At 30.6% G+C, this 14886-nt stretch overlaps 1 protein-coding gene across 2 annotated transcripts; it reads right to left on the bottom strand.

Moving 5' to 3' along the window:
• Positions 1–5708: 5708 nt before the first annotated feature.
• On the bottom strand, positions 5709–8405 carry JAG (C2H2 and C2HC zinc fingers superfamily protein). 2 transcript variants are annotated; one of them, XM_020682429.3, is made up of 5 exons: positions 8043–8405; positions 7835–7929; positions 7303–7434; positions 6968–7049; positions 5709–6706 (listed from the first exon to the last, which is right to left on the bottom strand). In XM_020682429.3, coding segments are annotated over exons 1-5 (828 nt in total). In that variant the 5' UTR covers positions 8045–8405; the 3' UTR covers positions 5709–6189. The 2 variants fall into 2 exon arrangements, with proteins under 2 accessions (XP_020538088.1, XP_089582709.1); XM_089726583.1 differs by lacking the exon at positions 8043–8405 and having other exon boundaries at positions 7835–8036.
• Positions 8406–14886: the final 6481 nt, after the last annotated feature.

Here is a 14886-nt window from a genome sequence, read left to right as displayed (position 1 = left end):
AGTAAGCTTTATGCAACTTTGTCTTTTCCAGAACTTGCGACACTTACTAATGGAGGAACATGTCACGTATTGCTAGGTTTCTATTGATAGAAGTCATCACTTGAATTTGAAGATATAAAATCTACCGTAAAAAAAAAAAAAAAAAATCAATAATTCATTCATTATTTCAAATTGCTAAAAAACAAAGTAAACCACATACAAAAAATTCCTCAACGATGAGGAATAATTAAGATTCTTTAAAGAAGAAAAATTACAACAGAAAAAAATGCTTAATATCTATTATCAAAGACGAATCTAAGAGATTAACCAAGGATCTTTTTCCAAATGAACATATACATAGAAATTATTGAAAAAAAAATAATGAAAGGAGCCATCAAAGACCAAATAAGATGGTTGGCAGTAATTCGAACAACAAAATTTAGAAGTACAAATTGAAATGTCAATGGGACACACAATTAGTTAGCCACGGGTGAGCAATTGGTCGGTTCAATTTAAAAAGAATTAGATGAAGGTGGAAAATAAAAAGTTGAAAATTTTCAAAAGTAAAATCAAATTGAAATTGATATCTGAACCAAATCAACTCGAACTGAACCAGTCGTTTTGATCATTTTTGCTATATCGATTCGATGTCAAACCTAATCAATTAATTTCTATAAAATCAAATCAAATTAAATAGTAATTTCAATTTAAATCGAATAAACGACCATCTGAACTCCTCTTAAGTAGAATAATCGAATCAAACCGAAATGGATATTTTCCGGTTGTTGTTGCTGTGATCAAGACATGTGAAACCCAAAGTCTGAAAAAAATTCCACTATTGAAACTAACAAAGATATAAGGAGAGAACGAGAGAGAGATTGCGTTTCATTAAAAATATAACACAGAGGAGTTGGTCCTCTCTTTGTCACAGTTGTTTCCATCTTTGATGAGTTGTAACTGTATATATAGATAGATATAAATAGGCATGACAAAGGTTCTTTTTAAATTAGAATTGAACTGGTCAAAATTATATTGACACGAAACCGTGTTCAAGGGTTTTTATTTTTAAATTATGACCAAATCCGTGTACTTAAAGGTTCGGTTTTGATTCTTTATTTTTTGAAACCGAAATCGATGGCTTTGGTTTAAAACCAGCAGTTTCAATTTTTTTATTTTAGTATAATTTTTAAATTAAAGTTACGAATTTTTATTAAATTGGTTTCATTTTTATATTCAAGATACAAATCTAAAAAAAAAATTAAAAACTTGATATGAATTATCTAATTTTGGTTTTAAATTGGAACAAAATTGAAACCGGCGATTTCAAAACCATCTTAGAAACCGCTTAACAATAATTCAATTTCAGTTTTACCTTTTATAACCAGAACCGGCAATTTCGAAATCGAAACCGACAGTTCTAGAACCGTGGTCATGCCTAGATATAAGTATATTGTTGTAGATAAGAAAAAAAATTTAAAAATCTAAAGTTTCAATATATATATATATATATATATATATATATATATATATATATATATATATATATATATATATATATAATTTTGAAAAAGAGAATAAAAATAAGAAATATGTAAAAAAAGTGAAACTAGAATGTTGATATTGTGTAAAAAGATTCTTTTGGCTTCAACATTACATATAGGTGAGAAAAAAAAAATTTGTATTTTGCAACCTCTCCTAATTTTGAATTTCTTTTCCAGCTCCTCCTAACACTGAACATTGGTGTCGCTATTGGTTGTTATTATATATAGTTATATGCATATTTGAAGTAAAGTGTTTCTTTGAAGTAATAAACTGAATTGATGAAAGAAAGACACACACATAAATAAAAAGTATTGAAAAAAAAAAGCCGAAATTCACATTTTTTTTATCGTTAAACCTTTTTGAAATGATGATTAAACTCTTCTTAATAAATAAAAAATATATATTTTATCTTTCAAATAAATACAGCTCCTAATTGAGAGAATAACTAAATACACATGTAGGAATGGGCGAAGAGTCTAACTGTGATTAAATTCAGAGCCGAATTAGGTGGTTCCTAATAATAGAGTACGGATACCGATAATTTATACCAAATAATTTTATTTGTTACCCAATAAAATTTAATTTGCAACAAAACTTATTTTCTAGTCATCAAACCCAGTTGTGACGAAATATTATTTTGTCGTAATAAGAAATTATGTTATTAGCTTAATTGAAGTTGTTCATACTATAAATAAACAAGACTTTTTCGCGAGAAATTTATTGCAACAACTACAATTAAACATTAGTCTCAAACTAGTTGAGTTTAGGTGTTCAATTTTTTTATTAAACCTACTCTATTCAGTTAATATCAAGAAATAAGCAAACATAAAAAAGGATTTTGGAAAAGAAAAAAAAAATTTGATAAAAGTTTTGAACTAAGACATACAATAATAAAAAGAAAAGTTTTAAGTCTAGATTATTGGAGTTGGATATATGAGCCGTTTGTCTACACTTTATTTTGTTCATAACTAGATCCTCGTTACTCAACAAACCCTAGATTTTTCGTGACCACTTGCCTCTATCTAGTTTTAGGTCTACCTGTTCCCCGTTTAGTACTCTCTGCCACCAAAGTAAATCTCACTTATGAACTTCTTTCCGGTTTTCAAACCACTTTCCTCTATGTGGTTGTAGGTCACAAGTAACTCATTAATTTGCAACGAGAATTATATTGTGACGAAGTGATTACATTGCTACTGAAAACCCAAATTCCTCTAGTGTCTATTTAATTTATTTAAAGAGCTATATACGTATAGCGGTAGCTGTTCAGAGATGTAAGGAGGCTCTTTAGAAATTTTGTATTGTGTTTCGCTTTTCATATAAACGATAAAAATAGAGTTCAACTTAACAAAATATGTGCATACAATACATAAAGCTAAGAGATAATTAGTTCCTGTAAAAAGCTGCTAAATTTGATATAATAATAATAAAATAATTAATCAGATGCTGTAAGAAGAAGACAAATTGATTTAATTAATTAAATAACGTTAATTAATTTTTTGAAAAAGGGGTAGTGTTATAATTTGATTTGATGAGATATAGTAAAAGCTAACATAAGAAAGCAGCTTTAAACATTCCAAAACAATTGTTGTTTTGCATGAAACAAGCTGAGTCTATGCTCTTATGGAGCCGTCTACTTTACTTTTGCTGCCTCAAAATATTACTAGTAATTGCCTTTGCTTCTGTTAATTAATTGCACTCTGTCTCTCTCTCTGTAACTTTTTTAGTGTAGTTCTTCTGCTGGCGCTTCCTCTCTCTCTCTCTCTCTCTCTCTCTCTCTCTCTCTCTCTCTATATATATATATATATATATATATATATATGTGAATAAACATAGCACAATCTCTTCCTCTATCTCTCTCTGGTGTTTGATCCCGAGATATTTTCGAGAAAGGTACAGGACTGTAGGTTGACAAAGATCCTCTGCATATATATACATCTGAGCTGATTGTGTTTATATACGCTTGTGTGAGAGAGATAATTAAATAATTAAACTCACACTTATATTTTTCAATTCATCCCTCTTTTTGTTACGACTCATTGAACTGATCAGTGTGCTTCGGTCTTTTTTTTTTTTTTTTTGATGGAAAAGAAGGGTATTGATCTTTGGTCGCTGATCTTTTTCAATTGCCAAGAAATATCCTTTAATTAATCTACTCTTTCTTGGAATTCAATGGTTAATTGTAAAACATACACGGTGTAAACCTGTGAGAGATTATGGGTTCTAATGCTAATTCGAGTCCAATTAATGAGAATTAAATTGATTTAACATTTTCTTTATTGATCATAGTTAAAGTCTCATCAAAGTCGTTACTTTAATTAGAGTCTAATTAGTGGAGAAGTAAAAAAAAAATGATTGATTTAATCATTTTCTTGGTCCATATATATATAAAAAATGTAAATATATATATAAAAAAAAAATGTACTTGAATTTTAGGTGGTTCATCACCTGACCAGACTTGACCTATATATATGTTTATGTCTACTAAAGAGAAGCCAAACCTGGCTAAGGGTCTCTTGTTTAGTTATTTCCAAATGGGAAAAATTATTAAAATTAAAAAGGTACAAGAAAAATGTTAAAATTGTATTTTTTTTCTGGGTCCAGCTGGGTAGCCATTTTAGGTTAAGCAATTGCAGCATGGGGCCATTATGTAGCTTCAATGGTTGACATTTTAGTATCACAATTGCAAGCAATTGGATGGCCAGTTGCAGTAGTCCAGTCCAGCATAACCTATTGCTTGACTAGACTCTGTACAGATATGTACATTAGGGCTAGGGTTAGGGTTTTTCACTTTCATTTGCCTCTTATTTAAAGAATCTGTCTCTTCCATAGCTTCAATTGTGTTCGATGAAGGCCTTGAAGCTCTCTCTCTCTCTCTCTCTCTCTCTGCCTATTAGATTGCAGATAATGGGAAAAATTATTCACAAATCCTACAATATCATTCTTCAATCTCTCATAAATTTTGCACTTTTGAGCACCTGAAACTCATCATCATCTTATTGAATAATTATGTCTTGATATTTTGCCAAATAAAATAATTAAGAATTTTTTTGAAAAAAACTGAAGGCTTTCCAGACTTCAATTAAATTTTTCTCAGTAGCCTTTAATTTATCTCATAGAGCTTCTTCAGCATAGCTTTAGAACTGTCTGAAAACATGAATAGTCCAAGACAGAAAGAAACAAAAGCTTATTAATTGAAAGTAGGAAAGAAAAACATAAATAAAATAAAGCATTCAAAAAATTACTAAATGTATAGATTTGTTCATTTTAAGAGATAAAAATAACTGAATGGTTAATTATTTTCTTTGGCATTTTTTTTCTGGGAATTGGTTCATTAATTATGATATGTATAATTGGGACTTCAAGGCAAAAAGTATTTGCAAACAATAGATTATTAATCAATAGAGCCTAATTGTAGATAAACATTGCAAGGCTAATCCAACCCTAGGTAGATCAATTTCCAGAACACTTTGAATGAAGTTCTTGAATGTAGATAAACAAAGTTTGACGCCCTTCAAACGATTGATTGAAGTGGGTTTTGCAAGAATTTTGTATACTTGGAATAAAAATTGAGAACCCAATAAAACACATAAGAAGTTATAGAAAAGGAGAGATCATGGAAGACATAAAGAGTGGATGATGACGCAAATAGAATTGCATTTAAGGCAATTAAATATAATGTTAAAAGAACAGGAAGAGGATCATCACATCAGACGAACAAGTTACAATGCTAGCTAGCTATAAGGGAAAGAGATCCACTGATCAACTCTTACTTTTCTTGACAAATTATTACATATTTCAGTTTTTGATTGTTTCAATACATATAGCATCATTAATAAACTTTCATTCAGCCAAAAAGTGTTTATGTATGGAATTCCCAACCACTTGTCTCTAGGTCATTGCCCACATTGTACAAGCATGGCCTAACTATAAATGTTTCAAGAAACTAAAAGATCCCAAATTTGGTTTCTTTTTATTTGGTACTTGTAAGAGTAATGTATTTAAAAATAAGTTTTTGCTGTTATATATAAAACAAGTTTTTATAATATAATTATAAAATTTAATAACTGATTAATTATGTATTAAGATCAAGCTTATAGTCTCTTCATCCCAAAGAATAAAAAAGAGAAAAACGAGTGTACAAAATGACTGATTAATATGAATTGAAGGCAGACCAGGACAAGAAAAGATGTTAAAAATAATAGAATAGAAAAAATAAAAATACAAGTGACATGCAAAATGAAGTCGAAAAGCAAAAGAGAGAAGAGGGAGGGGGGGGGGGGGGTGTGTTAGGAACTTTCAGTTGAAATCTAACTCCTTGTCCCACCCAAAAGCTCTAGTCCCATTCGAAACACAGTTTGGATAGTACAATTACACCAACACAAACCCCGACCCCTTAAATCCCACCCTATTGCTCCAGGCCAAACTAGATGAGAGTGTTAATGAGCTCAGAAAGCTGCCCCAATCCCTGTACATAAACCCAAATAAAAACCCATTGCACGACCCCATTTGTCAGTTTTGTTATGTCCCTCTCTTTCTCTCTGATTGCCGTGTCAAACCAGATAAAAATATACTTGTTTCTTTCTTTCATAATAACACTATCAATCCCACCATTAATTTTATTTTTTCTAATATTATATATATGGAAAGAAAAAACATTAATCCTTTTAATTAAAACCCATCTTGAAACCGATTGATCGATGTTGTTGGATCCATTCTCTGCTGCTGCGTTCCTGCATAGCTGCTCAGTGACCCGTCTCTACCACTTCCCTGATCCGATCCACGGCTCGAACCACCACCTAAACCAAACCCACTGCCATGTCCCACCGGCGCACCAATGCAAGTGTAATTTGAATCTTGACTACCCATATTATTATAGTTATGTGGAGGAAATGTTTGTGATGGTGAGCTGTTGTTAAGTACATGACCAATGTAGTAATCGTTAATGGGTTGTTGTTGTTGATGATGATGATGATGAGGGTATTGTGAAGGATAAGGAGGTAGACGTGAAGGTGATGTGTATAAATACGGTTGATGAGTTGGTGGTGGTTGTGGTGGTGCTGGCGGCGGTGGTAAAAGTGCTGATGATGAAGATCCAGAGAATAGTCTTCCTGTTGGATAAACTGATCTGTACGGATCGCCAATGTTGCTCGATGGATGGTAGCTTCCTGCCGCCATTGAGAGGCAACTGCTAGACCAACATTTTATATTATATATTATAAAATATAATCAAACAAGAACAAGAACAGTAGCATAATATGTGCTCTTGTGCAAATGCAATAACAAGAGCATTTTACCTTCAGTTTTTATTGATCAAGATTCAAGAATACCCAAGATTCAAGATTTTCAAGATTCAAGATTCAAGATTTAATAAAACAGAAATATCAAGAATTTATGATTTTAGTCCAAACGAGGAATTTATGTTTCTTTTGTTTATGTGCATACGTACCCTAAGTGACCACCTTGGGCAGCTAGGTTATCGCTATTGAAGACCAGCTGGCGAGCTCGGTTCAGAGTTTCTGTCTCTCTTTCTGAGCAGCCAAACGACATAAATCAAATCAAAGTAACTAATTTTCTTTAAGAAAAAAAATAAGCATTTAAAAATAAAAACTCAATCCCCCAAAAAAAGAACCAAGAATTTCAACAAAACACCCACTAACTTGGTTTTCCTCGAGACTGATATGATATGACCACGCAAGCTATAGGTACTATCGTTTCATGCTAAATCAATTGTAAAAGAAATAGGTTTTTTAATAAGAAAGAAGAAGAAGAGATAAGAGTTGCCTTGTCTGTGTCGGTTCATGTGGCCTCCAAGAGCTTGAGATTTGCAGAACTTGAGGGAACAAAACCTACACTCATAGACCTTACCGCACTCATCTTTCCCATCCTTAGCGCCGCTTTTCTTTTTCCTATAGCCTGTAACAAAAGCAACTAATTTGAGAAACTTCGATGAGACCATGCTTACCTGCAAAACCCGAACCCTAGTTACCCAAATCGTGCATAAACATCGACCATTTTCTTCTTCTTCTTTTTTTTTTTTTCTTTTCTCCTCCTCCATTTCTTCTGCCTCTACTTTTCCATTTCAACCTTCACTCTCCCAATTCCCAAATTAAAATAACAATAATAATTTTTGAAAGAAAAAATAAATTGCACTTGTTTCAATAGTAGGCAAGTATTTTTCCTTTTACACACAGCCTAGATTTTGGAAAATCTTGTTTATTTTCTTTTTCTGTGAGTGTGTTTTTTAATTTCTTGATCATATTTAATCTTCCCCTTTTCTTTTATTAGAAACATCAAAGAAAAAAAATGCACATACCAGAGGAAGAGCTGTCGTCAAAGACTTGTTTACCATCTCTGCTGGTATAATCATCAGGCAAATTGTTGAGGTCTAATGGGTTCCTTTCAGGTCTCCTGGAAAATAAAAAAGAAAGAAAGGGAAGTCATAAAGAAAGAAAATAATAATAATAATAATAATAATAATAAGAGAGAAGGAAGTGAGAAATGGGGTTGTGGGGGTGACCTACATGGTACCGACAGAGAAAGACAGTATAAGAAAGAAAGAAAAAAAAAAAATATGAGGTAAACAATCTTTCAGATAGGAAGATAATAACTAAAGCTTTAGAAAATTATAAGACTTCAGTTTGAGACTGCAATATAGAGGCTAGTTGAGTGAAGATAGAGAAAAAGAGCCTTTGAAAGTTCTCTATCAGTTAATCTGCCAACCCTTCTGGACTTATCTCTCTCTCTCTCTCTCTCTCTCTCTCTCTCTAATTGAAGGGACAATATGGTCTCGTGACTTTAAAAAGGGTTAGAAAAGAGAGAAGGGGGTAGAGAGAGAGAGAGAGAGAGAGAGAGAGAGAGAGGAGGGGGCTTAAGGGCGCAGGTGGGTTTTGTTTGTGTCATTTTGGTTAGATTTAAGGGAAAGGAAAGGGGAAGAAGGGAAGGAATGAGAGATATTGAGAGGGACGTTGCCTCATAAGAGGGGGCTAACTCTATCACCTACAACCTGCTAGCTATCATGTTCAATGATATGATGAAATACATAAAATAGTTTGTAAGCTTCAATCTTCTGAAATCATTTCTTTTTTAATTTTCTTATGACTATCGTCGCAGTCTTTTTTGAATCTGAGACTAATTTAATTTAGAGTTCCCGATTCCTCTATGTAAGTATAAGTTTTTAAGTTCAAACATTTTTGCATATCTCTAATTAAGCATTAAATAAAAAGAGCAATACTTCGCCCTACAAATATGCTGCTAAAATAATTGCTACAAGTTTATTTAAGTTTCTTTTTTTTTTTTCTTTCAATTTTTGTTATGGTCCCCAATGCATAGATGCTGAAGGGGTTCCTGAAGCAGCATCATTGTACCACGGACTTGCCATGGACCATGGAAGTGTTACCATCAACATCTAATTGTTAGGTTTTTGTGAGATCTAACTCGGGATATAATAGTCTCAACCCCACATAATTTGTTGTTTTATTGTTTGGAACATCCTAGTTGCTTCTTCGTAGTCATTATCAATCAATCTGAATCCTGAAACAAGGTTTACAAAAATGGCATTTCTTCTTCTGAAATTCTATTTAATAACATTGGATTCAACTTAATTCTAACTTACCTTTTAAACTTGCATTCAGAAGTGTAGTTCAGGGTTAACGCATTCTTCCACTTTGTAATTAGTGCAAGCCCATTTCTTGAAAATTAATGGGTTCTCAGCAGAATATAAAGAAGGTGATTGGGTTTTCCAGTGGCAAATTAATAGCAGGTGGTTCATTTGGACCACGCTATCTTCTGGCATTGACTTGGTGGTATTGATTATGATTAGCATAACATATTTGTATGGCCAGGCCAAGCAAGCAGGCAAAGGCCATGTGTGCCCAAACATCTGAAATTTTTCTTACAACTATTTGGATTGTTGCTTTAAGTGGTCCATCCCCACTATATGTCCAGTAGTAATCTACGAACATCGATGGAAATTTTATTTAACCATTTTCGGTCAAATCTTCTACCTTGCTGTGTTATTAAACCCGGTTTTGTATGGTTCAATGATTCAATTAGTGGGTCATAAAATATTAAATAATTATAATATAATTAAAAATATTAAAAAATCGGTTTGAATCAATTAGGTCTAGGTCTACATGAGTCAACTGGTTTAATTACGAGTCAATCAGTTTAATTCAATTCTCTTCCTTAAATGGTTCAAAAGCAAAATCGACCTAATTTTGATACCGATTTCCGGATTGATCCACCGAATCGTGTGGGATTTAATAGCTATAATACATCCACATCTATCATTAACTTTCACTTTAGGTTCATTTTATGAGATAAAAAAATAAATTTGATTTAGAAGGAAATTTTTTAAAAAAAAAAATAAACAAGAAAAATCAAGACAAAAAATAAATTCTGTTTCTCATCGTTATTAAGTTGACAGAAATACTACTATCATTCATGTACTATACAATAAAGGAGTAATTCTCAACTTTCAATAATTTTTACTAAATTAGAATAATTAAGTTCATATCATTTAAGATATTTGAAATTGAAATCTCTCAATCAATATATTTAAAAAAAAAAAAGAGAAAAATAATAAGTCAACAGCTCGCAAAAATTAGAAAGAAAGTACGAAAATATAAATGGGGAAAAGCACAATCATTAGTTAAATTGATTAGCAAAATGGTAAAAAATAAGCAATAAAAAAATGAAAGATTATTTGGTACTTTGATTGCTATAAATAATACTGCAAAAATACATAAAATCAGACTAAAATAAAAAATGCAACACTCTCAATTTCATTGCTTGTATTAATTATGATAAGCAATGATGCTCCCTTTCTTATCTTACCCTACTGTTTAATTTTATAATTGCTACTATGAATTATAGTTTGATTTTTCTTTTTTCTTTATTCTTTTTAACCAGTTTTAAGCAAACTTTTATAATTCACCCGAAAAAACTAGATTAATAATATAATATAATTGATATAATTAATATCACGCCCGACTCCAACCACCAGAAGAATTATCCACTTTGAATCAAATCAATTCCATCTTATACTGGATTGGCAAGACCCGCATGATTTTATTCCCATGTGAAATGAAAACTTCCTAGAAAATCACCCATCCTAAGATTTTCATTAAGCGAGCACCCTTAATCTTGGAGTTTTTCCAACTCTCGAAGCCATTTCACCAAAAGACGCCTTTGATGATTAGTTTCTTCATTTTCGATATATGATCTGATTCATTCTTGTGTCCCACATTCCACTATTCATAGCTAGTCTGCTATCCCAGAAGCTAACCAGAAGCTTTCCTCTACTCATCGTTTTGCCAAATCGGGATGTCACAATTAAAAAACCAAATCAATATAATTTAATCAAATATCAATTACCACTGATCATGTAAGACTTAATGTGGAAGCCTGATAGCTTGGGTTAAGTCTATTGAGCTTTTGAGGTTTTCTTTGCGGTTTTAAAATTTTAATAAATTGTTTTGCTTATATAAAAGAAAATATTACTGAGGTCCTCCAAGTAATTCTTCCAGATGCAGGAAAATTACTTAATTAGCTTCTTGAAAAGTTATTAGAGATGATTTTTTTTATTAGCATAATAAATTTATTTTATTAATTTAAATTAAAAAAAATTATATCTGAATTATAAGACTTTCCACTTACACCCATCCAAACTTGAATGATTGATGATGGCAATGCTCTCTATTTAAATTTTAGTTAAATAAATCAAGGACAATATAATGGCTTACTCAAGAACAATATAATATTATTAGGAAACTCCCATACATCAAAACTCAACAAACTCGACCTACGGGTGGTAGCTCAGTTAACAATATAGGCTGTGCATGTAGAAAGAGCTCTTGAGTTCGATCCTCACTAAATGCATCTGCAGAAAGGGGCGATGAGCCTTAACTGTGATTAAGCTCCAATCCGGATTAGACGGTTCCTAGTAACGCGTATGGATACTGGTGATTTATACCAAAAAAAACCAATAAACTCACATATCTCGTACGTAATACATATGAAATATAAATATAACAAATTGATAAACCTAATAAAATTACTAAATGCACATGAATCATAATTATAATAAAGTGGTAAACCTAAAATGATTTTAAATTAATTAAGCATTTTTAATTCAGTAGAGGTATCACGACTTGTAAGTTTAACAATTCTTTCAAAAGATCAAATTTATTAATTTGTCTCGGGACTTTAATTTCAAGTTATGTGCTTTTAATTACTCGTAAATAATTGCAGAATTAACAATTATACTGAGCAAATTATGAATTTTGGAAATTTGCAAATTATGAATTTAGGAATTATAGGTTATTTTAGGTAATAGTTTTTTCCATTTTTTAGAATGAATATGAAAAATTTAATAGAAAAATCTTAATGGAATCATATTTCTCAATGGAATAGACCAACCAAACTAAAGATTTCTTAAAATTAATAATTTCTTATTTTATATTTTAGTTACTTAAAATAGTGTATATTTCATCATTAAATTTAACATACTATCTTTTTTTTATTAATCTCAATGTTACCTCCTCATTTATACTTTTATATAAATTATTATAAATAATTTTTCATAATGAAATAAATATCAAAGTTAAATTTATAGTAATATAAATTAATTATCAAAAAAAAAAAAGAGGGCTTTGGTTGGCCTAGAATAAGATGGCATAATGCACCACATATTTTCTGTTTATTTATTTATTTACTAGGCGGTCCTCTGTGCTTCGCACGACTGTATAATAATTATATTTTTCATTTGAAATGTAAAATATATATATTGAGTAAATTATAGAAATTCATTTTTTAAGAAAAAACATGTCTAGAATTATTATTATTATATATAAAGTCTTGTAGGTATTTAAAAATAATTTAAATACTTAATTTTTATTTTTGTAAAAATTTATCTAATTGGAAGTATATAATTAAAAAACTTATTAAAACATAATAGTTAATTCACTATTGCATAAAACATATTTAAATTCTTTAAACTTACACACTCTTAAATCCCTTCAAAACTAAACAAAATAAGACTAAGCTAAGAAAAATATAAAATAAAAATAAAAATAATGAAAAAAGAAAATCAAGTGAACAACTCAAACAAAATAATGAAATGTCATAATGTTTTCTTTCAAATGATAATAAACGAAAGAAAAAGTAAAGAATTAAGTTGAGCTTTCAATAATAGAAATAAATTTCAAAATTTTATAAAAAAAGAAAAATAGAATAGTGAACAAAAAGAAAATCTTGAACTTAGTGTTTATACATGATGATATATAAATATTTAAATTTTCGTTCAACAAAAGAAAAAAAAATAAAAATCATCTTATCTTATCGTTTTTAAACTATATTTTATAATATGTATTTTTGAAACATAAGAATTTTTTTTAATATTTTTCAAATTATTAAAATTTTAAACATGCCATATTCGATTTGAAGTTTAGACTACATAAAATTAAAAATTTTTATATTTGTAAATTATGAAATTTAAAGATTTAGACATTGTATTGTTTTTCTATCATATATTTGATTTCTACCAGAAAAAATAAATAACATATTTGATTTGAATTTAAAAACTAATAAAAATCTTTATTTATTTATATATATATATATATATATATATATATATATATATATATATATATTATAAAAATCTAAAAAATGTAATTGAAATATTTAAATTTTTTATGTTGTTTGAATGAATTTAAAACTCACAAAAATAAAAAAATAATTCATTATTGAAAAGTAAACGACATGAGAGAAAAAGCGAATAAAGAAAAGAGATACTCAAAAATTCACAAAAAAAACAAAAAAAAAAAAAAAAAAGATAAAACCAAATACTCAAATTCTATACCATCTCACCTTTTAGAGGAAGTGTTACGTCAGTATCGGAGAAAACTCATGTGTATATATATATATATATAATATGATTTATTTTGAAGAATAATGCATCATATGTTAAATTTCAAATATTTTTTATCACTTTCAAATCAAGACTATAACCACGTATGAAACTTGTAGGCAAGAAAATATAAATTGTTCTTTATTTATTTATTTATTTATTTAGATAGTTGGTATGATTATATACTTTGAATTTATTTATAAATGGGCTTGAAACATATAAAATTTGGAAAATATAACTGGATTTAGGCTGATTTTTTTTTTTTTTTTTTTTTTTTGGTTTTTTGATACAATAGGAAGAGAAAAATACTAACTATTGCACCATCTTGATTAATTGTCCCATAAGAATAATGAATTAACCACCGAACAATATGATCATGAAGGAACAAATTTGCCTACCAAGAATCAGCACAAAAGTTAGCTTTACGAAGCATGCGGCAGATTTGAACATTCCGATGAAATCGTCTTAATCTGCTAAATCAAAGAGCGAACAATGCTAGGAGGTTTTATGTCCCCCTTCATCATCTTCACTGCTACCAAGGTATTACATTCGCTAACAAGATTGTTAACCTTTTAGCCCTGGCTTGTTGGATGTTGATTTTGGAGGGAGAAATAAAGAAAGAAACATTGTCTTTGAAGAGGAACCAAGTAAGGATGATTCGGTTCTCATTCCTTTTGTTGTTTCTGATAGCGTACAGACTCCAGTTGCTCCTGTCACTATTCAAGATCCAATTCAAGACAATGCTATTCTTCCTCAAGAACAAATTCAACAACCTCAAGAATTAGAGTCTGTTCAAATGCCTTTGAGGAGATCTACTAGGGAGAGAAGAAGTGCTATTCCAGATGATTATATAGTGTTTCTTCAGGAACATGAGGATACTGTAGACATGATAGATGATGATCCAGTTAGTTTCTATCATGCCATGCAGAGTTCTGACTCTCATAAGTGGATTGAGGCAATGAACGAAGAGTATAAGTCTATGCAAGACAATCAAGTTTGGGATCTTGTTCAATTACCTGAAGGAAAGAAACCCATTGGTTGCAAATGGATATTTAAAACCAAAAGGGATTCTCAAGGTAATGTGGAGAGATATAAAGCACGTCTTGTAGCAAAAGGCTTTACTCAAAAGGAAGGGATTGACTATAAAGAAACCTTCTCTCCAGTTTCTTCGAAGGATTCTTTTAGGACAATCATGGCCTTAGTTACAAATCTTGATCTTGAGCTACTGAGACGCGTTTTGGGCTAGGAGGTGGTTCCCTGGCCCAGGAACAAAACCGTGCGGGCCTGGGGCCCAAAGCGGACAATATCTCGGTAGGCCTGGGATGTTACAGACTTGAAGTGTGGCTCGGAGCCAGGGGCTCGTTGAACGAGTGCACTCACCTTAGGCGAATCCCACATCGGCTAAGCACAAGGTGGAAGTGATGTACACAAGTGGTATCAGAGCCTTGTGCATAATT

The sequence above is a fragment of the Jatropha curcas genome, chromosome 10 (assembly GCF_041381405.1).
Source record: "Jatropha curcas cultivar XTBG-Jc1 chromosome 10, XTBG_Jcur_1.0, whole genome shotgun sequence".
Taxonomy (NCBI): domain Eukaryota; kingdom Viridiplantae; phylum Streptophyta; class Magnoliopsida; order Malpighiales; family Euphorbiaceae; genus Jatropha; species Jatropha curcas.
The sequence above is the reverse complement of the archived record's forward strand: the minus strand, read 5'-3'. Positions and strand labels throughout refer to the sequence as shown.